The 20,828-nt window shown below is 44.1% G+C and overlaps 2 protein-coding genes and 1 long non-coding RNA gene across 2 annotated transcripts; 2 read left to right on the top strand and 1 right to left on the bottom strand.

The window, feature by feature from the left end:
• The window catches only part of LOC106966627 (class I histocompatibility antigen, Gogo-B*0101 alpha chain), a 388,211-nt gene that overhangs the window by 198,052 nt on the left and 169,331 nt on the right, over positions 1–20,828 (bottom strand).
• LOC106985300 (uncharacterized protein C9orf85 homolog) lies at positions 8,636–10,371 on the top strand. The gene has a single exon (XM_053223391.1). It carries the CDS (start codon positions 8,681–8,683, stop codon positions 9,149–9,151), a length of 471 nt encoding a protein of 156 aa, XP_053079366.1. The 5' UTR covers positions 8,636–8,680; the 3' UTR covers positions 9,152–10,371.
• On the top strand, positions 12,088–20,115 carry LOC113597148 (uncharacterized). The gene is made up of 2 exons (XR_003418008.2): positions 12,088–12,753; positions 19,578–20,115. It is a non-coding gene; the product is annotated as an uncharacterized LOC113597148 (long non-coding RNA).

Below are 20,828 nucleotides of genomic sequence, written 5' to 3'. Positions count from 1 at the left end.
AAGACAGAGAGAGAGACAGAGTGCTAGCAGGGGAGGGGCAGAGAGAGAGAGAGAGAGAGAGACACTGAGTCCAAAGCAAGCTCTAGATTCTGAGCTGTCAGCACAGAGCCCACAGGGGGCTCGAACTCAGGAACCGCGAGATCATGACTTGAGCTGAACCAACTGAGCCACCCATGTGTCCCAACATTTTAAATGAAGTGAATGTGCATAAAAAATTCTAATCTTGGGTATGAGAATTGATAAATCAAACGTATAATGATGGTATCTATCTTCCACAAAGTCAGCTATAAAAACAACAGGTAAATAAATAAACACTAAGAAGATTAAATAATTTCTGAATATTTGGGTGGAAACCAGGACACTGGGCAGGTCTGAGCTCCTGCAGTGCTAAGATGGCAACAGCAGCTGGAAATAGTATCAAACCTGTTAGGGTCACTTTATAAGCATCCATGCAATTGGAGTAGGTAAAGGTTTGGAAGATAAATTTTTTTTCAGAGAGTTGGCATTAATAACTTTTCTATGAAGAGTGAGGTCACTACTGTCTTTAGCCTTACCAGAGAGATTTGTTACTTATTACAGATGCTGGATTAATCTGAGAAAGGAAGAAGTAATTAACTTACAAAATTAGTAATGGAATCAAAGGGGAAAACTAGATAATATCGTGTTTCCAAAAAAGTAATAGGACATACCATTTGAAAGAAAAATCCCTTATCAAGAGAAAGACAATTATTTAATAATATATGTGATTTCACTTGTCATTTGAAAGAAATAAACACATACAGAAGTTTTAAGTTTAATTTAATTAACCCTGATTATTTACCAAACTATATAGATTTTATTTATTAAATGAATAAAATTAATCTCAATAAAAAATGTCTTTGTAACAAATGATATTTGTGCCTCAGTTAACTACAGAGATATTAAATATGAAGAACTTCAGACAGTATTACAATGGAAAAAATATTTAATGTAATAGTTAAAGTGAGAGAGAATCTAGTACCGTGAGCAGCATAATGTTTATGTGCTGTTACATTAAAGACAATTGAATGGGAACACATTGAAAACTTGTTATGGGCTCACTTGTCCAACCAGGGCTCACAATGGCATATCATTTTGCTAATGACAACAGTATAAAAAAAATCAGTCCAAAATACTTTTACTTTTTTTAGTTTATGTACTTATTTTGAGAGAGAGAGAGAGAGAGAGAGATGTAGGAGAGAGGGGGAGACAGAATCCCAAGCAGGGTCCCTGCTGACAGCAGAGAGCCCTATGCAGGGCTCAAACCCTCTAACCATGATGAGACCATGACCTGAGCTGAAGTCAGACACTTAACCGACTGAGCCACCCAGGTGCCACCCCAAAATACTTTCAAATCTCAACAACTAACTTTTTATAATAGTTTAAGAAATAATAGACTATAACTTACATCATTTGTGAGCAGTTTTCTAATACATGGTTTATTTAGAACATAGACACAGTATAACTTACATCTTTTTATTTATACACTGTATTATTGTACTGGTGCTCAAATGTTTTTCAATAATATCCTTGTCTAACATATAGTTTTCTGGCAGTATTGTTGACTCACTGAATCTGACATAAGAAATAAATGGAGATGACAAGGTGGACACGTGGGACAACTCAGTGAAGATTTCAGGGAATTCAGAGTTTGTAATCCGGACTGTTAGCAGGGATGTTTAGAACCAGAAAGAATACACACACGCAGGAACTTAATAGCAGCAGTCCCCTGACTTTCTCGTGCTCACCTTCCCTGTGTTTGAACCCTGCTGACCCATCCACATGGGCATCTCCATGTGATCACAAGACTCAGAACCCAGCACAACGGTACTTCTCTCTGAATTCACGAAGCCAGGTCCTTGTTGGTTTCTTTGGTGGCCCCCACTCACTGTGCTGTAGGGCTGCACAAGTCTGGTTAGGATTCATGAAAATCTAAGTTCCCCCAGCAGCTCCCAATGGAGGGAAGGGTGGCTGGGGATTCCCGAGTAACTGACTAACCAGGGCTGACTCAGGGTTACCAGGTCTGAACCAGTTAGGAAAGGAATCACTTCCTGATTGTGGGGGGGGAAAAGACATTTTCATCTTCAGGTGGCATAGTCTGGACGGCCTCCCACATAGGAAGGGAGAGTGAGGGCAGAGCACTCCCCCAAAGAGGGGCAGAGAGGGGCGCCATCCATTCCCACAGCCCAGCAGGCCTGCAGTCCTTGCAGGAGCCCCCTGGCCCCCAGAATGTGCTCCTCTCCCTGCTGGCCCCACCCTGCTCGAAAGAGGTGAGGAGGATGGTGGGGACAGGAGGAGAGGGCGCCCTGGCTGACCTGCCCCCAGGGCTCAGCATGCACACAGGCAACACCAATCACTCCCTGAACCTCTAACCCTCTAGGGAGGGAGAGGGTGGGGCATGTTGCTGCAGTTCCCTGAGGACAGTTTGAAGTCAGAGCTGGAAGAGGACTGTTTGCTTGTGCTTTCGGGTCCCCATCTCTCCCGGGCTGAGCACTCTGTGGCAGCAGGTGGAGGATCCCAGACAAATGCCAGGATTTTCCTCCACCCTCCTCCCTCCCACCCTCATCATGTAGTGTGTTCAGGAGAATTCCCTGGTATGATGTTTGCAGGGGAAAGTGCAGACTGCACTGGCTTGGAACTAGACCACAAATCTGCACACAGCTCCTGAGGAGACAGGAGAAACACGGAGGGGACGGAACAGGTCATGTTGCTCAGTGCAGTTGAGAAAGGAGAAAACATGCATTCGTTGCCTCTCACTCCCATACACCTCCTCTTCCGTTTTCCCTCCAACCCTCCAGAGCAACAGCACCTTTAATGTTCTGTTCCATGGAGCTGGGGGCAGGGCAGGGGGTCAGGGGACAGTGGCCTTCCTGCACTGTTCCCTCTGTGGTTCCCAGTTAGAGCCACAGCCATCCTTCCATCCTGGCTCACAGCAGAATGCAGCAGACACAGGGCTGCTGTCCCTTAAGGTAGACGGATTGCAGCTGAGGGGCTGGGCTTTTTCCCATTTTAAAAATTCTTCCCTGTAGTTGCTGCAGGACGTTGTTCAATCAGAAACGGGAACTGGGAGAAAGAAAGAGTTGACTTGGATTCTCAGAAGGCAAAGACAAATAAAAACAAAATAAGAAACCAACAAACAAGAATTTACATGTGTTACGGAGTTTAAACCATTCATAACTCTGCGAAGTCAGTGCCATATTACTGTCACAGTGTCACTATGCAATGTGAGGACAGTGGGTAGCAGTGCCAGATGACAGAGCTGGTGGAACCCAAGCCTGTGACAGGCACCTCAGGGCTCCATCTCCCGGGGCAATTTCAGTGAGGGAGGGGCTCAGAGGGCCTGCGCTTGACCCCTCATGATGCCACAGGTCCCCGTACAATGAAGGCACCACAGAGTGGGACCCTTTCAGTGATGGAGGAGCACAGGAAGTGCATTCCTGTGTGATGTCTGATTTGAAAACAAAAATAAAACAAACCTTATCATGATGCCCAATTTGTCTCCCTGAAGTTTCTACAGAAGTGGATGATTTCTGAGGCACCTGAGTGTCTCAGTCCATAGAGCACATGACGCCTGATCTTGGGGTCATGAATTCAAGCCCCACGTTGGATATAGAGTTTACATAAAAAAATACAATAATTTAGAAATGACCAATTTCTGGGGTGACTGGGTGTCTCATTCAGTTTAGCATCCAACACTGGATTTCAGCTCAAGTTACGATCTCATAGTTTGAGAGATCGAGCCCCATATCAGGCTCTGAGCCGACAGCAAGGAGTTGGCTTGGGATTCTCTCTCTCTCTCTCTCTCAAAATAAATAAATAATCATTAGAAAAAAACTGTTAAGGGGCGCCTGGGTGGCGTAGTCGGTTAAGCGTCCGACTTCAGCCAGGTCACGATCTCGTGGTCCGTGAGTTTGAGCCCCGCGTCAGGCTCTGGGCTGATGGCTCAGAGCCTGGAGCCTGTTTCCGATTCTGTGTCTCCCTCTCTCTCTGCCCCTCCCCCGTTCATGCTCTGTCTCTCTCTGTCCCAAATAAATAAATAAATAAATAAACGTTGAAAAAAAAAGAAAAAACTGTTAAAAAAAAAAAAAAGAAATGACCACTCTGACCCCTATAAGTCAAAGACAATAAGTGTAAGCCTTCACATGACACCCTTCAAACACTTTAACTCATGTCACAGACAAGGTATATCGCATCAATATAAAAACAAATAAACACAAGTGGGCTGCTTTCAGTAGGAAGGTGGATGCAATTTTTCCAGCCCAACATTACTAGAAGCATGAGGTTCTCCCTAAGTCCTTTTGATGAGGCTGATTAATTGATTAACTCTGATGATACATATTTGGGGCCTGATCTCTGCTGGGCACTGGGGATACAGCAGTGAGCAAGTAAAACAGGCTTGTGTTTTTATATACTAAATATTTGGCCTGAAGAGAGAGTCATTTGGATTATGGAGCAGGGGCACCATCCTGGAAGCAGCTCAGGATATCCTCCCTGAGCAGGTGATGTCAATCTGAGCCCCCAGGACGAACAGGAGCTGACACGGGAGGAATGGCTCACTAGGGGAGCAGCTGGGGAGAAGTCCTGGCTGGTGGCCGGTGTGGCAGGCTCTCGGGTCTGACCAAGTGCAGGGAAGCTGCCAGTGGCTGCAGCCTGGAGCTGAAGAGTGCGAGCCTGGACCCAGCCCACCTGGATCCCTGGATGTCCTCCACCGGCCACTTAGCTTGGGACCCGAACAAGTTCCTCACCCAGGGACACATCAACTTCTTCCCCTGTATCATGGCTGATGCTCTAGGGATGAGGTGACACCTGTGAAGGGCTCGGAACAGTGCCTGGCACATGGCTGATGCTCGAGTACTGTTTGCTTTCATGGCTGGAGGGAAACAAGGTGGAGGGAGTGGAGGCTGAGGACAGAGGCTGGGCCCTGGAGCCCTCCCTGCCTGGTGTGGGAAACATAGTGAGGGTGAAAGTCCATGTGGAGGAAGGCTACTCGGGTATATTGTAGGGAAGAGATGGAGAGGAGGAGAGGATATGCGGGGACCTGTCAGAAGGCCACTGCGGGGGCCACACTAGTGGCACATGTCAGCCCCGTCCCTCCTAAACTACCCCTGTGCCATCTGTACTCCTTTTCACACTCCTCACCTCATCATCTTCCCATCACAGGTCAGCCTCAGGTGAGAATAATTATTGATCACACCCTGGGCAGCAGTCATGGTGACCGGGCCAACTATATGGAACCTTCTGGAAGAGGTGACCTGTAGTGTCTACCTGGTGAACTGGAAGGACCCTAGGAGCATCTTCTGTGGCCACAGTTTCTCCAGGCCCACATCACCACGTGCTGTGTCACTCTTGGAGCCACCAAGGAGCCATGGGCTGTCCATCCTGAACAAAGCCATTTCAGGAGGGGACATCAGGCCCGACTGGACACTTGCCAGTGTGGTGTCAGCCTCCTAACCGCAGAGCCCAGGAGCGGGAATCCAGGACAGGAAGTTTTCTCACCAAACCCACCTACACCCCTCTGCCCAATGCACAGCAAAGCCAATGACTGAGACCCCAGGGTCAGCAAGGAAAGGGTTTATTTGAGAAGCAGCCTTGGCTGCTAAATATTCTCCCTGAAGGGGAGGGGACAAGTCTTTTTCTATAATCATAAGGGCTGAGATTATGTACATATTGATGGAAAGGGCAGGACATGTAACTATTGATGAGGAAAGATGGAGCGTGCACATCAAACAACCATACGTGTCACATACAGCCTGTGTTCACGTTGGGGTGGAACCAGTTTCAGCAGGAGGATAAATGTAGACCCTGATCTCCCGAGGTTGTCTTTGGACAAGGAGGAGGGCACTGGGCACGCTCCGAGAGCCAGTATAAAGGGGATGGGGTCCCTGGCTCATTATCCTGATAAAGAATGCAGGACCTCACTTGTTCACAGGCTGGGGCCACAGTACCTGACCTTGATCCCAGGCTCCTGCAGGGACAGGAATCTGAAAAGAAACCATAGCTGAGTGAGGAGAAACAGTCCTCTGAAAAATAAGTTCTAAATGTTCTGCTAGCTTCAACCTCATGGAAGCTGTGGGGTGTGGATTCAGTTTGCTTCTGTGAGCAGCACAAGCAAGGGACCTTCTGCTCTTGACAGAAGGATCCGCATTTCCTGCGTGTGGTTTGCAATATCTCACAGAGCAGAATGCCCTTCTGTGCTGAGGAGGGAGGAGGTGCCCAGCCTGAGGAGGCAGGGAAACCCTGTGCTCTCTTGTATAACTTGGGACAGATCTTTGGACGCTTGCACAATTATTGACTTTAGAACCAATAAGGACATTTTCAGCTTTCAGTGTTTTTGGGCCTTGCCAGGATCAGAATGACTTCCCCGAACTAGAAAGCATGGGCTCTACTTCTGCCCTGAGCACACATTGTGCCTCTGCTTCATCAGCAAAGAACCTAAAAGACACATATCAAACTAAAATAAGAGTAAAATTCTTCCTAAGTTCTGCCCCTATATCTTCGAAGCCTCCAAACTTCCACGTACAGAAAGCACAGTTGAAGTTTGTAATTTTCTGGAATGTCTTTCATTGTGATGGTGTCTGACTCTTTTCATAAAAACACAAATACTCTGCACAAATATCCCTTCCTTCGAAGCACTATCTTCTTTGTGAGGATTGTGTATCCTGGGCAGCTGTCCTCACTATGGCTTGAATAAAACGCCCTTCCACTTTTTTAGAAATTCTGAAAGTTTTAGTCATTTCACATGGACAGAACATTACAGAGAAGTAAACTGTTCAATTCTAAACATAATAGCAATGCCCCAGGGCTTCCCTTTCAACCCTGGGTTCTATTGTTAAAAATCATCTGTGAATGCGTACTACTTCTCTTCTCGAATTCTCAGGCACCAAAACACATTACAATTTGTCTTCCTGTCGAATATGAAATCTTCAGTGTTGCTCGAAGATTTCACACACCCGCCCAAATCCCTTGAGGTTTCTGAGTGTGAAGAAGCCTCATTGGACACAAAGTTGTAAAGCAAACCAGCTCTAGATGAACAGCGCTGTTACTGGAGCCCTGTACTATTTGCACAAAGGAAAACCACACGTTATTGCCTGAGAAGCACAATCTTCATGTGTTCGGTACCTATATTTCGGCTGAAAGACGCAGAGAGGAACTCAGGCTGTCAAAATGGGGGTTCAGAGTCTTAGTGAACAAACTAAAACTTGCAAGAATGCAACTGAACGTCAAGTGTGACTAGAACCAGGGTTGAAATGCAGCTAAAACTTCCCCATCTCTTTCTTTTCTCTGTATTGGGTCCTCTTTCAGAGCAATCTCCTGTACAAGCTGTATTTGTAGTGCTTTCTGGGTCCACATGTCTTATCTTGCCAACAAAGAAAGACAGATGTCCTGTCTGGTCTGCAAGAGGAAAATTCTATGATAGAATTTTGTATCAATGGCCTGAGTACTGGCTTTTATTAGAGTGGGCTATATTATTTGGACAAATAAAAACACTATGTTCCTTCTAGAAAATGTGCAACTTCCATACATTCATCGGATTTTTTTTTACTCAAAACAGCAAAATGTAGCTCAAGCTTGTCAAGTGGGGGTTTGTTGTCTTAGTGAACAACTAAAGGAATGCAGGGAAGAAGTGAGCCGACCCCACAGCCTGACTGGATTCAACCTTCCCTGATGGAAGGGGTGAAGCCTGGCCAGGAAGGGTTGTCCTATGCCCTTGCTGGCACCATGGAGTGGGTGTGACTGATCCAGATTTCCCTGTGAAGAAGCCATGTGGCTCTCACACTCAGCTATGCCTGTCAACTTCCATGCTCTTGGGCCAGAAAGGATCACTGGACCTCCGGCTACCTTATTCTGCTGTCTCCATTCGTTAGTGAGGAGAGAAGCCATTTATCCGAGGCCCCTCACAGATGACAACAGTGCTGGTCTCTCAGGCTGGAGATGCTTCTCACTCTCAGAGAGATGTCTGGGGTCATGGAACCACGGTCCCTTCCTTCCCTCCAGGAGGAAGTGGGTGCAGCTTCCAGCCCCCAGAGCTGTGTCCCCAGCCCTTGAAAACAGACTTCCTGAAATCACAAGGAAGATGGACGTGATGCAGTCTGGAGCATTTCAGAGTTCAGAAGGGAATTTGCTGTAGACGCTTGTTGCCCCATCTACCTTGTAAGAGTGCAGAGGTTATAATGTAGTGTGAGGTTGTGGGTCATTGCCATACAGGGGAAGGAAGAGAGCAAGTTCTATACTGGGAATCCAACTCACAGACATGTCATTTACGGTCATTAAAGTGTGGGAAAATTATAGAGAAACTAAAGGAGCACTGTTTTCTACTCACATCACTTATGATCAATTCTTTTAGTCATGATAAAACCGAACCTAGAGAATTTCTATCATCTCTTCATGTTGCACAACTTGGACGCAAAATCAGGATCAAACCCAATGTCCCTTCATTTGAAAGGTCTTGCTCGTTGCTGCAGTTCACTTGACAGCTTTTCAAAGTGACCCAACAAACAACACACATCCCTCAAGTTCATGAACCTCTGAGGAAGACATGCCCTGAATGAGTTCACCTCATGACAGGACCAGCTCCAGGCCAGATTTTGTGCCCCTTCTTCCTCTTTAAAATGTCCGCTCGGCATCTTCCTCGCATCAACGCGAGGTGATTGTGGTTTCCACGATGAGCTCCCAGAAAGGGAACGTGGCTCGTTCCAGGCCTCAGAGGCACCAGAATACATTTAGCTTCAAAAATGACAAGTTTGATAAGAGTATTCAGACCAAGAAAATTAATGCAAAGCTTCATGATGGAGTTTGTCAGCGCTGTAAAGAATTTCTTGAATGGCGTGTAAAATACAGCAAATATAAACCATTGTCAAAGCCTAAAAAATGTGTTAAATGTTTACAAAAAGCAGTGAAAGTTTCTTATCACATAATGTGTAGACCATGTGCCTGTGAACTTGAAGTTTGTGCAAAATGTGGAAAGAAAGAAGACATTGTTATTCCGTTTAATAAAGAACCAGAAAAGACAGAAAATCCTGAAAGTAATCTACGTTCCAACCCTAGAAGTTGCAGAAGAAATGCAGAAGAAAGTGATGATGATTTAGATTTTGATATTGATTTAGATGACACAAAAGACAATCAAGGGGATTAATATATTCAAAGTCAGTTTGAAAACATGAAATTCCGAACAACTTTTGACTTTTGAGGGTTTTACACAAAAATACTGTGAAATCCTAATGAGAAAATTAGCAAAAACCTATATAGAAAACAGGCAAAATTCACACATGGACTATATAACTTATGCATGATACTTGGATAATTATGAAACTTTCATTTAGTGTTTTCTTACAATACATTTTTTAAAAAAGTTTTTTAATGTTCATTTTTGAGACAGGGAGAGACAGAGCACAAATTGGGGAGGGCAAAGAGAGAGGGACACACAGAATCTGAAGCAGACTCCAGGCTCTGAGCTGTCAGAATAGAGCCCGACACGGGGCTCGAACTCACAAACTATGAGATCATGACCTGAGTTGAAATCAGACACTTGACCAACTGACTCAGCCACCCAGGCGCTCCTCTTATAATACACTTTTAAGTAGCATATGCCAGAGTACCTGCCAAAGTGAATATTAGGTTATCATATTGCAGTTCAAGGGAATTATTTAGAAGAATGTGCTACCTAATATCAAACTAAACAAGATTCAGAATTGTTACTTGTGTAAGAACTATCTCATGGAAAAATCAGATGATATAACTATAGTGCAAGCTTCAAAAATTGGTCCTCAGCACCTTTTGATAGATTGATCCCAAGTAAATGGCCCACATAACAAAGTCCCTTTACTTAAAGTTTGCTTATAAAGGACTTGTTATTTATTTTTTGTAATAATGTTTAATAAGTGTATTTAAGCAGTTTTTCTTGAAAGTATCTTTACATACTGGATCACATTTTTTAACCTTTCTTCTTTTGTGAAATATACATACAGAAAAAAATATATAAAATACATATGTGTAATTTAATAAATAATTATAAGAAAAGTCATACATCTGTCATCCAGATGAAGAAACTACTTTTAAACAATATAAATTAGTTTTGTCTGATTTTTAGTCTTTTTTATCTTTTTATTTTGAAAAACCTCAAACCCAAGGAAAACAGCAAACTAGTACAATGAAACCTTGTGTATTCTTCCCGTAGATTCACAATTGATCAGTTACATTTTCATTATATCTCATTAGGTATTAGATACATATTTTATTTCCTGAACCATTCGAAAATAAGTGGCAGACATTGGATTTGAACTTTATATGAACAGACTTATACATGCATGTTATTTTGTATCTCTTTATAATGAAATAAAGAACATGGATGTGAAATTGAAAATAAATAAATAAATAAATGAACTTGACTCCACGGTGAACAAATTGTCTTTCATTTCTTCTTTCAGAGCCCGTGTCAGCTGACTTGGAGCAGCACGGGGATCTGGGACCCATCACGGCACCGGGAGGAAGCATCCAGGACAAGCCAAGTGAAGACCATTGTGGCACCGAAGAGAGGGAGTTTACACTGCGTATCATGACTGAGGACGTGTTTTTCCTTCCCACTGTGTGTAAGAGAGACGGCCAGCTCCTCAGCACCTTCTCCTCCTCCCCACTTTGTGAAAGGTCCTTGGCGCTTGCCCTGTCCACAGTCCTGGGAGACAGGAGCTTTCCTGAGGTCCTAAGGATCCCTGAGAATCATGCTCAGGGTCCAGGGAGAAGGACTCATGGTTCTTGCACCAAAAGGCATCTTCGTTCCTTCTCTGGAGTTTGATTAACTCGTTTTTGGGAAACCTTGTGAGAGATTAGAGATTTGGAAGCTGTCGTCTCATTGAAACTCAGCACCTAACACCTTCTCCATTATTTTCCAGCCAGAACATGAGGGACTCCAACCTGACAGACTGACGAAGAAACACATGGGCACAATCAGATCCAGGGACATTTCTAAGTCTAACAATGCGACCAAAGTCAAGATGAACTGAAAGGAGAATATTTATTTATTTATTTATTTATTTATTTATTTATGTATTTACGTATTTATTTATGTGTGAGAGAGAAGGAGGGACAGAGGAGAAGAGAGAGAAACTCAAGCAGGCTCCAAGCTCAGCGCAGAACCTGACTTGGGGCTCAATCCCACCAACCTGGGATCGTGACCTGAGCTGAAATTAAGAGACTCAGCCAAATGAGCCACTCAGGGGCCCCAAGAATGGAGAATACATAGACGTTTCAGGGAATCCCAAAGGTACTGAACTACAGTAGTCCCCTTCTTTGCAGGAAATATGTTCCTAGACCCCAAGGGCTGCCTGTGATGGCAGATAGTACCGGACCCTACGTGTCCTATGAGGTTTCCTGTACGTTCCCACCCATGATCAAGCTTCATTTATGAATTAGGCACAGTAATAAATTAAGAACAATAACTACAAAAAAAGATAAGAATCCTGAGTATACTGTAGTCAAACTTATTCATAACTGCCCTCAACTAATCTGATGTAGTGTGCTCATCCTGCTTCTTGTGATGATGTGAGATGATAAGAGGCTTGCATGAGGAGATAGGGAGGTTTTTTAAGGTTTATTTATTTTTGAGAGACAGATTACGAAAAGGGAAGGGGCAGAAAGAGGGAGAGACACAGAATCCAAGGCAGGCTCCAGGCTCTGAGCTATCAGCACAGAGCCTGAATGGGGCTCACACTCACAAATCTTGAGATCATGACCTGAGCTGAACTCAGGCACTTAACCAATTGAGTCACCCAGGTCCCCCCTGAAAATATATGTTTGAGAACATATGTGATTATCTCCTTAGGATAAACTCCTACCTGCATGGCTTAGTCCTGTAAGCATGAGCCTCTTGATTTCAGCTCAGCTCATGATCTCCGGGTTCCTGAGACCCAGCCTGACATCCTCCTGCTTGGGATTCTGTCTCCTCTCTCTCCCTCTGCCCCTCTCCCGGCTCCTGCATGCACTCTTTCTCATTTTTCTCAAAATAAATAAATAAATAATTTTTTTAAAAAGGATAAACTCCTAAAAGACAACATCTATGTCACAGTATAAGCACACTAAAATTGTGGAGACATTTTGCAGAACCTTTGAAAATTTTTATACCAGTGTTCACTCCCATTATCCTTTATGACAGTGTATTTTCCGACCCTCTGTTGGACACTCTCCTCACCTACTTTTACCTTTGCCAAGTTGAAGACACTAAGTTTTATACCCATTTTTTATTCTGTTGGAGAACAAGAAGCAGGAGGCACCGTAAGAATGTCTGGAAGGAAAGGGACAGAACAGCAAGAAACTGAAAGCAGTTTCATTCCCAGGACAGAGCCGGGACTGCTCGCTCTCTCCAGAAGGACATAGTATGGGCATCAGGCCTGGGATAGGAATGTTTTGTCTGGTGCCAGATGTACTCATGACCCAGTATGGAATACGCTGCAGGTGCACAGCCTGTCAAGAGGCCAAAATACTACGTTGTATGTGCTCACTGTTATCAGACAATTTGCAAAAATAAAAGAGGCTTGAGCCAGGGGGCCCAGGCTTTGGCTCCTGGAGAGTCTTAGCCCCCTGCTTTGCAATTCTCTCCTCACCACACCTTCAGGCCCTGTCTCTCTACAGCTGGCGCCAGAACAGGGACCTGAAGGTGGCCGTTTGCCACACTGCTGAAGAAGTGCCACAGGAACCGAATGGAACTTTGGAGCCGGGAAGCTCAGCCTTCGGGATTTCTGCAGGGTAAGTATGCGGAATTCTACTTCATCTTGTTAGGACTCATGTCTTCAGCTCTTGCAGACTTTATTAAAGAGCTCAGGGGTAGAAGTGAATCGTTCTGCGTTTGAGGATTTGTTTTATTTGGTAAAGAAACATTGTTACTGGTTACGCCCTCTGGCAAAAATGCTTTGAATCAGAAACTATGTAATTAGTTTTAGGTGCTGTGGGCAGAGCTTATCAACAAGGAGAAGTAATCCCTCTCTCCTTATGGTCTTTATGTAATTTAATTTCCCTGGTTTTGCAGCCCTTGCAGTCAGAATCCGGGGAAGAAGGGGGCATTGGTCCTTGCAACCCCTCACTGTCTGAAAGTGATCATGAGCTTGTGGATAATGAGGACTGGGAGCCCAGCCCCTCGGCCCACCACCAGAGGGACAGAAACCTACGGGCATCCCGGGTTAATGGCCCAGAGATAGTTGCATCTCAAGCCTCCGGACACTTGCCTCCCACACTGCCCCACAGTCCTGAGCCGGTCTATCCTTTTGAGGAAACTAAATGTTCCACTTATTCAAATAACCCATTTCTTGATACCTCCGCTGGGAGCATCGCAGTTCCTGTTTCCCCCATGATGCAGATGCTTCAACAAGCTAAGCCTGTGGGGGACACTGAATCAATGGCTACTATGCCTGCAGTTTATCCTGTCAACATTACCCAAATTCCTCCACGTCAGCAATATCCTCAGGGAGGGCAACGACTTGATCATCATTACCTTTAAGTTTTAAGGTAATGAAGGATTGAAACGGCCTTGCATGCAATATGGTGTTAATTCCCCTTATACGTTGGGATTGGTGTCTGCCTTAGCAAATTCAGAGCGACTCATTCCGTGGGACTGGAGGAGTCCTAGGTCGCACTGTTCTAAGTGCTTCTGAATTTTTGCAGTTTAGAACTTGGTGGGATGAAGAAGCACAGATACAGGCCTGGCGTGATGCCACCGCCAATGCTCCTATGCCCATTACCCAAGAACAACTTAACGGACCAGACAATGGTTTGGCATACAGGTTCAGCTTCAGTAGGATGATCAAGCCGTGATACAAGTTAGATTGTGCTGCCTTGGTGCCTGGGAGAAAATAGCTCCCCCTGGACAAGCTACACCCTCTTTTGTTCAAGTTAAACAGAGTCCTAAGGAGCCGTGTAGATTTCATCCCTGGACTAAAGGATGTTATCAGCGGGCTTACCTGATCTCTTAAAGCTGCTGGCTTTTGATAATGCTAATAAGGAATGCCAGCAAGCTTTATGACCAGTGAAGTCTCAAGGACGTGATTTAACTGATTATTTAAAGGCCTGTCAAGATACTGGCTCAGAGATCTATAAAATGGGACTACTGGCAGCGGCTATTCAAGACACTGGACCTTACAAACAGTCCAAATGTCCTCGCTGTGGCAGACTGGGACGTTACAAAAGGGATTGTCAACAACCCAGTCCTAACAATTCTGGTGATCCACCTTGGCCACCCTAGGGAAATACTAAGCCTCCTGGATTATGCCCCTGATGCAATAAAGGCAATCGTTTTGCAAATCAATGTAGATCTAAATTCCATTAGAATGGATCTCCCCTGCCCTCTCCATGGGGAAACCGGATAATGCCCCCCACCCCAGGGTCCTAATGTAAACAATATGGGGAATCCAATACTACAGTGTTATCCTGTGAGCAAAGGGACTCATCCAGTAAATCTGTCCCTCAGTCCATGACCCCCTCCAGGCCACAGGAGGGAACTCTGCATTAGATATCCCAGCCCCAGATTCCCTGGTCATGGATTCCGCCATGGGAATTTATAAGCTTAAAATTGGGATTTATGGCCCTCTGCCTTCAGGGTCCGTTGGCCTTCTTACTGGACGAAGTACTCTTACATCCAAGGGAGTTCATGTCCACTTAGGAATTATAGATGTTGATTTTAAGGATGAAATTTTAGGAATGGTTAGTACTTCTGCTCCTTACTGTGTCATGGCAGGAGATCGCATTGCTCAACTAATTATTGTTGCCTTACATTGCTTTAAATTCCATACCGATAGAACGGGCAAACAGGTATCTTGGCAAACATTTCTAAAGGACGGAAGGCCTGAGATGACCTTACAGATTAACGGAAAATTGTTTACTGGCCTGGTAGACTCAGGAGCAGACGTCACCATCATTGCTTCTAAGTTTTGGCCCAAGAATTGGCCTCTTCGACCTGTATCCGCAGTCTTTACAGGTGTAGGAAAAGCTACTGATATCCAACAGAATGTAGAAATTTTTCTATGTAAAGGGCCTGAAGGCCAGGCTGCTACTGTCCAGGCTTATGTTACTGATAGAGCTACTAATCTGTGGGGAAGAGACCTATGAAGTCAATGGGGAGCGTATATTAATATTCCTTATGTTTCCCCTGCTGCAATGAATATGATGTCCAAAATGAATTATAGTCCAGTAAAAGGGCTTCAACAACACGAAAATGGGCATATGAAGCCAAACACTGCTGAAATGCAGCCTCCTTCTATGGAACTGGGATATCCTGTACAGAATTCAAATTTAGTGTAAGGGCCACTGTTCCTGAACAACGTTATGCCTTACCGTAATCAAAATGGTTAACAACTGCCCTGGTGTGGGTGGAACAGTGGCCCCTTCCAAAAAAGAAATTAGAGGCTTTAGAGCAATTAGTGCAAGGATGCTGGTCATATAGAAATGTCCACCAGTCCATGGAATTCTCGGGTGGTTGTGATAAAGAAAGATCTGGGAAATGGAGAATGTTAACGGACTTAAGGAAGGTAAATGAGGTTATACAACCTATGGGACCTTTGCAACCTGGGCTCCCATCCACTACTATGATGCCTCAGAACCGGTCATTAATTATAGTAGATTTAAAAGATTGTTTTTTCACAATTCTATTACAGCCAGATGATAGAGAAAAACTTGCTTTCTCTGTACCTTCATACAGTCATATGGTTTCTGTGCAACGCTATCAACGGAAAGTGCTTCCGCAAGGTATGCTAAATAGCCCTACTATGTGTCAGCATTTTGTTAATCTGCCACTTTCACAATTACGCATTTGGTTTCCACAGGCGTTGATTATCCATTACATGGATGATATTCTTTTTGCTGCAGAAACGCCTACACAGGTAGAAGATCTTTATCAAGCTGCTGGATTATTGTTACCCAAATACGGCCTAATAATAGCAGAGGATAAGGTGCAAACCCAAGATCCCTTCCTTTATCTTCATGCAAAAATTCACAAAGCAACCATCGTTCCCCCAGTAATTTCCAGAAGTTACTAGAAGATATAAATTGGTTGCGACCTGCTTTGGGAATCCCAACTTCTAGCTTACCTCATCTTTTCCAAACATTAGCCCGTGATCCCAACCTTAACAGCCCTAGGGTCCTCACAAAAGAGGCAGAGGTTGAACAATGGATTAAAAATCATATTCAGAATTGTCAGCTTACTTGTATTTGACTTAATGTTCCTCTTCAATTATTGATTTTTCCTTCACGTTCTCCAACTGCGGTCTTATGTCAGGATGGGGGAATCACTGAATGGCTGTTTTTACCAAAAAAGGACACTAAACTTCTTACCATATATCTGAATAAAATTGGGAATATAATTTGGAGACGCCGATCCCAAGTACATGTGCTTAATGGTGGTGATCCCTCCTCTATAATTATTCCCTTATCATATCAACAAATTGATATGGCTTACCAAACTAATATACAAAGGCAAATAGCCTTGTCCGATTACGTAGGGAAGTTAGACAGTCACTATACAAGGGACAAAATTTTGTCATTTCTCAAGGCTACATCATGGATTTGGCCAGAGAATTCGAGACCGGCCTTTAGCAGATGCTGACATATATTTTACAGATGGAAATGGTCATGGTAGAGCTTTTATACATGGTCCTATTTCTAAGGCCTGACCGACACCCTGTACATCTACTCAAAAGGCTGAATTAGCAGCCGTTATAGAATTGTTGCATCTTGTACCTGCCTCCCTCAATGTTGTGACAGATTCACAATAAGTGTAGCTCACAGTCCTAAATATTGAAACCGTACATGCTGTTCCACGAAATGAATTACATATCTGTTTTTGCATTTACAAGAATTAATACGGCATAGGCAACACCCTTTATATATCACTCATATTCGCAGTCATTCTAAACTTCCTGGACCATTAGCGTTAGGAAATTCCATTGCTGATGGCTTATTACAAGGCACCTTACAGATGACACAACAGGAGCATATGCTTCACCATAGTAATGCCCGAGGACTAGCCCATAGACACGCTGTAACACATGCTCTGTCAAAAGATATTGTTAGTGCCCGTCCTTCTTGCGAGCCCCTCACTGTGGCTCCATATACCTCTGGAGTGAATCCTTGTGGACGACAGGCAAATGAACTTTGGCAATCTGATGTTACCCATATTCCAGCTTTTGGTAAGCTCTCTTACGTGTGTGTTACTGTGGATACCTTCTCCAGATAGATCTGGGCCACGGAATGTACCAGAGAAAAGGCTATGCACGTTATTGCTCATTTTCTTGAAACCTTTGCAATTCTAGGTATCCCACAATGCATTAAAACTGATAATGGCCCTGCATATGTATCTCATAAGGTAGCCCGCTTCTTTGCAGCCCAACAAATTACTCCTCTTACTGGCATTCCCTATAACCCTCAAGGTCAAAGGGGACCTTGTTAATTAAACAAAAAGGGGGAAAAGAGGAAGGACTTAAACCTACATCATGGGAACAATTACACTGTGCCTTATATACTTTAAACTTCTTGGACACACAAGGACCCCATACATGTCCTGTTGCTGAGGTACACTGGCACAGGCAAAAAGCCACCCTTGTTTATCAGCTGTTATATTGGAAGGATGAGAAGGGACACTGGGAAAAGGGAGAGGTTGTTGTGTGGGGCAAACAGTATGCTTGTGTCTCTACAGATCAAGGCTACCAGTGGTTACCCAGTCATGGCTTGAAATTCAGGCATGAGCCGAACCAAGCGACATCAGTTCAATATGACTCCACTAATCAAAGAGTTTCACAGAATGTCCCTCCAGAAACTGATAATTGTGCCCAATGCACCACACCCTCTTCCGAGGTACATGAGGTCGCTCAACCTCCTACTTGGGCACAAGTTAAGAGGTTGACACATGATGCTGAAAAAATATTAATGCAGACTTGCAGCCCACAAACTCCTGCTCACCTCTTCCTTGCGATGCTCGCGGTTATAACTACTAAAGTAAGCCCTGATAACTATAATTCATGGGATTATACCCCTCATCCACCTCTCAGTCAGGATATGACTCAATTGGTATGACTCCCCTGTGCCGGTATATACAAATGACACTGAATGGACCCCTGGTCCATTTGACAGCAGAGGACCACGTAGGCCAAATGAAGAAGGTACTGTTATAGATGATTATACTATAGGGATTGAAGGTCGTCCTATATGTTTTTGGTATGGGAAACACAGCCTCAAAAGTCAGCCTCAAGCATGGCTATCTATTATTAAAAATGGGACCCGGAACAAACATATGTTCATACTATCAGCCCATTCTCTGATTGGCTCCAATCTTACCATTAATGACACTCCTCCAATGTTTCTGTCTTGCGCTACTCGTACATTGTCAAAATGGGACAGATGGGTGACTTGGGAGGCATGTAGATGGGAGATAGGCGAGTTCCTTTAAATACTTCCTATGGAAGTGTCATTGATTGGAACCCTATGGGCTCAGCTCGCCTTAAAAATTCGTTACAAAATCTACAATGGTGTGTGCACAATCATACTATCCACAACACTGCTAATGACTCAATTGTTTGGCACAGTGGGGGATTTTCTGCGTCCAGTCCTCATTTACAACCAGGACCCTTACAAAAGCATCTATGGAAATTAACTGCTGCCTCCCACCCTTTCCATACCTGGAAGGGCACATAGTATAAAAACAGCTCCAGCAACATTTCTACTTTATCTTTCACGATCAATAGTACCTAGTACATACGGGCTTGTGTCCGTTTGCTATGCATACTATTAAAACGACAGAGAGTTTGGAATGATTCTGAGGCCCTTATAATCTGTGTTAACTGCTCATTATACATATAAATATTGTCTTAACAATTCTATACTTTATACTCTGTCACTGGAAAGTTTATATTTACTTAGAGCACTCCCTGGCCTGTGGCTGCCTCTTCACATGTCTCAACCATGGCAACATTGTTCAGAAATGTATCTGATGGACCAGGCTCTACAGCGAGCTCTTCATCCATCCCAACGGTTTGCTGGAATGCTTGTTGCAGCTCTCATAGGCATTATTGCTGTGACTGTGGCCGCAGCTACTGCGGCTGTCTCGTTGCACCAATCTGTGCAGACAGTACAATTTGTGCAACAATGGCATGAGAAATTGCACCAACTTTGGAAGACACAACGGGATATTGACAGTCGACTGTCTAGTGAGTTTGCAGACCTACAACAGGCTGTGTGATGCTGCTGGGAGGTCAATTACTGAGCCTACAAAGACAAATATTACAATGTGATTGGAACACTACATCAATATGTGTAGCCGCATTACCGTTTAATAACAATAAATTTCCATGGAATGATGTTACAAGGCACTTGCTCGGACAATCTAATGTGTCTATGGACATTCAACATCTGCAAGCACAGATATATGAGACTTTCAAAACCAATCTGGACATGTTATCTGGCTCTAAGATCTTAGAAAGTATATCAGAGGGATGAGGAAAATTAAGCCCTGTAGAGCATGTTAAGATTTTTAGCTTCTCTACTGCTATTGTTTGTGTTAATATGCGGTGTATTTATCTTTGCATGTACAGTCTGTGCCAGAGACGATGAGCCTGTCAACATATCGACCAACAGTTCGGGTTATGCAATGTCCTCCTACAGTCCATCAAATACAAACAGAAAGGGGGAGGTGCTGGAGAACAACAGGCCAGAAGCACCCTAAGAATGCCCTGAAGGAAAGGGACAGAGCAGCAAGAAACTGAAAGCAGTTTCATTCCCAGGACAAAAGGCCGTTGGGACTGCTCGCTCTCTCCAGAAAGACATCATCTGGGCGCCACCCTGGAGATAAGAATATTTTGTCTGGTGCCAGATGTACTGATGACCCAGTATGGAAAACACTGCAGGTACATGACCTGTCAAGAGGCCAAATACTATGTTGTATGTGCTTGGTGTTGTCAACAATTTGCAAAAATCAAAGACGCTTGAGCCAGGGGACCAAGGCTTTGGCTCCTGGAGAGTCGTAGGCCTCTGCTTTGCAATCCGCTCATAACACACCTTTAGGACCTGTCTCTCTACATATTCCACACGCTCATGTTCTTTATGTATATTATTACCAATATATGTGTGTGACATTTCATGTCTTCCTTTCCAAAGTGTTCTCTAATATTTCTGATTATCTCTTTTTTCTTATTATTTAGTGCAGCTTACACACTGTTCCATTCCTTTCAGGTTTACAACTTAGTGACTCTCATATAATCCAATAATTGCACTGTTGGGTATTTATCCCCCAAAAGTGAAAACACCAATTCTTTTATTTTTTAAAGTTTATTTATTTTTATTGAGAGACAGAGAGAGAGTACACAGGCAGGGGAGGGTCAGAGAGAGAGGGAAAAGGAGGGAGAGAGAGAGAATCCCAAGCAGACTCATTGCTGTCAGCCCAGAGCCTGATGCAGGTCCACTCACAAACTGTGAGTATGCATGTCCACACTAAGGACCATTGTATAGACATTGAGATGCTATTTCCACATCAGAAATGATTTTTGTTTTAACTGAGTTTTGAAACATTTAGAAATAGAAGTCCCAGGAAGTGTTTCTACTTTTCGCTTTTTCCCGTATCACCATCACGGGGATGGAGGACAAGATGCACAGGGACACAGACACCTCAGCAATGGCACAGGCTCCTGAGCTCTCCTCTCCTGCAATCATACCTCACCCCTGAGCCTGACTCCTGTGGAGTCCAGGGCTGTTGAGAAAGTTCTTCCTCTCCCCACTGACACCCAGGCTTCTGCTCAGACATCTCTACCTGACTTATAGTCCAGACCCCACTCAGGCTTCTCAGTCAG

This window comes from Acinonyx jubatus, chromosome B2 (genome assembly GCF_027475565.1).
Source record: "Acinonyx jubatus isolate Ajub_Pintada_27869175 chromosome B2, VMU_Ajub_asm_v1.0, whole genome shotgun sequence".
NCBI classification, from domain to species: Eukaryota; Metazoa; Chordata; class Mammalia; order Carnivora; family Felidae; genus Acinonyx; species Acinonyx jubatus.
The sequence above is the reverse complement of the archived record's forward strand: the minus strand, read 5'-3'. Positions and strand labels throughout refer to the sequence as shown.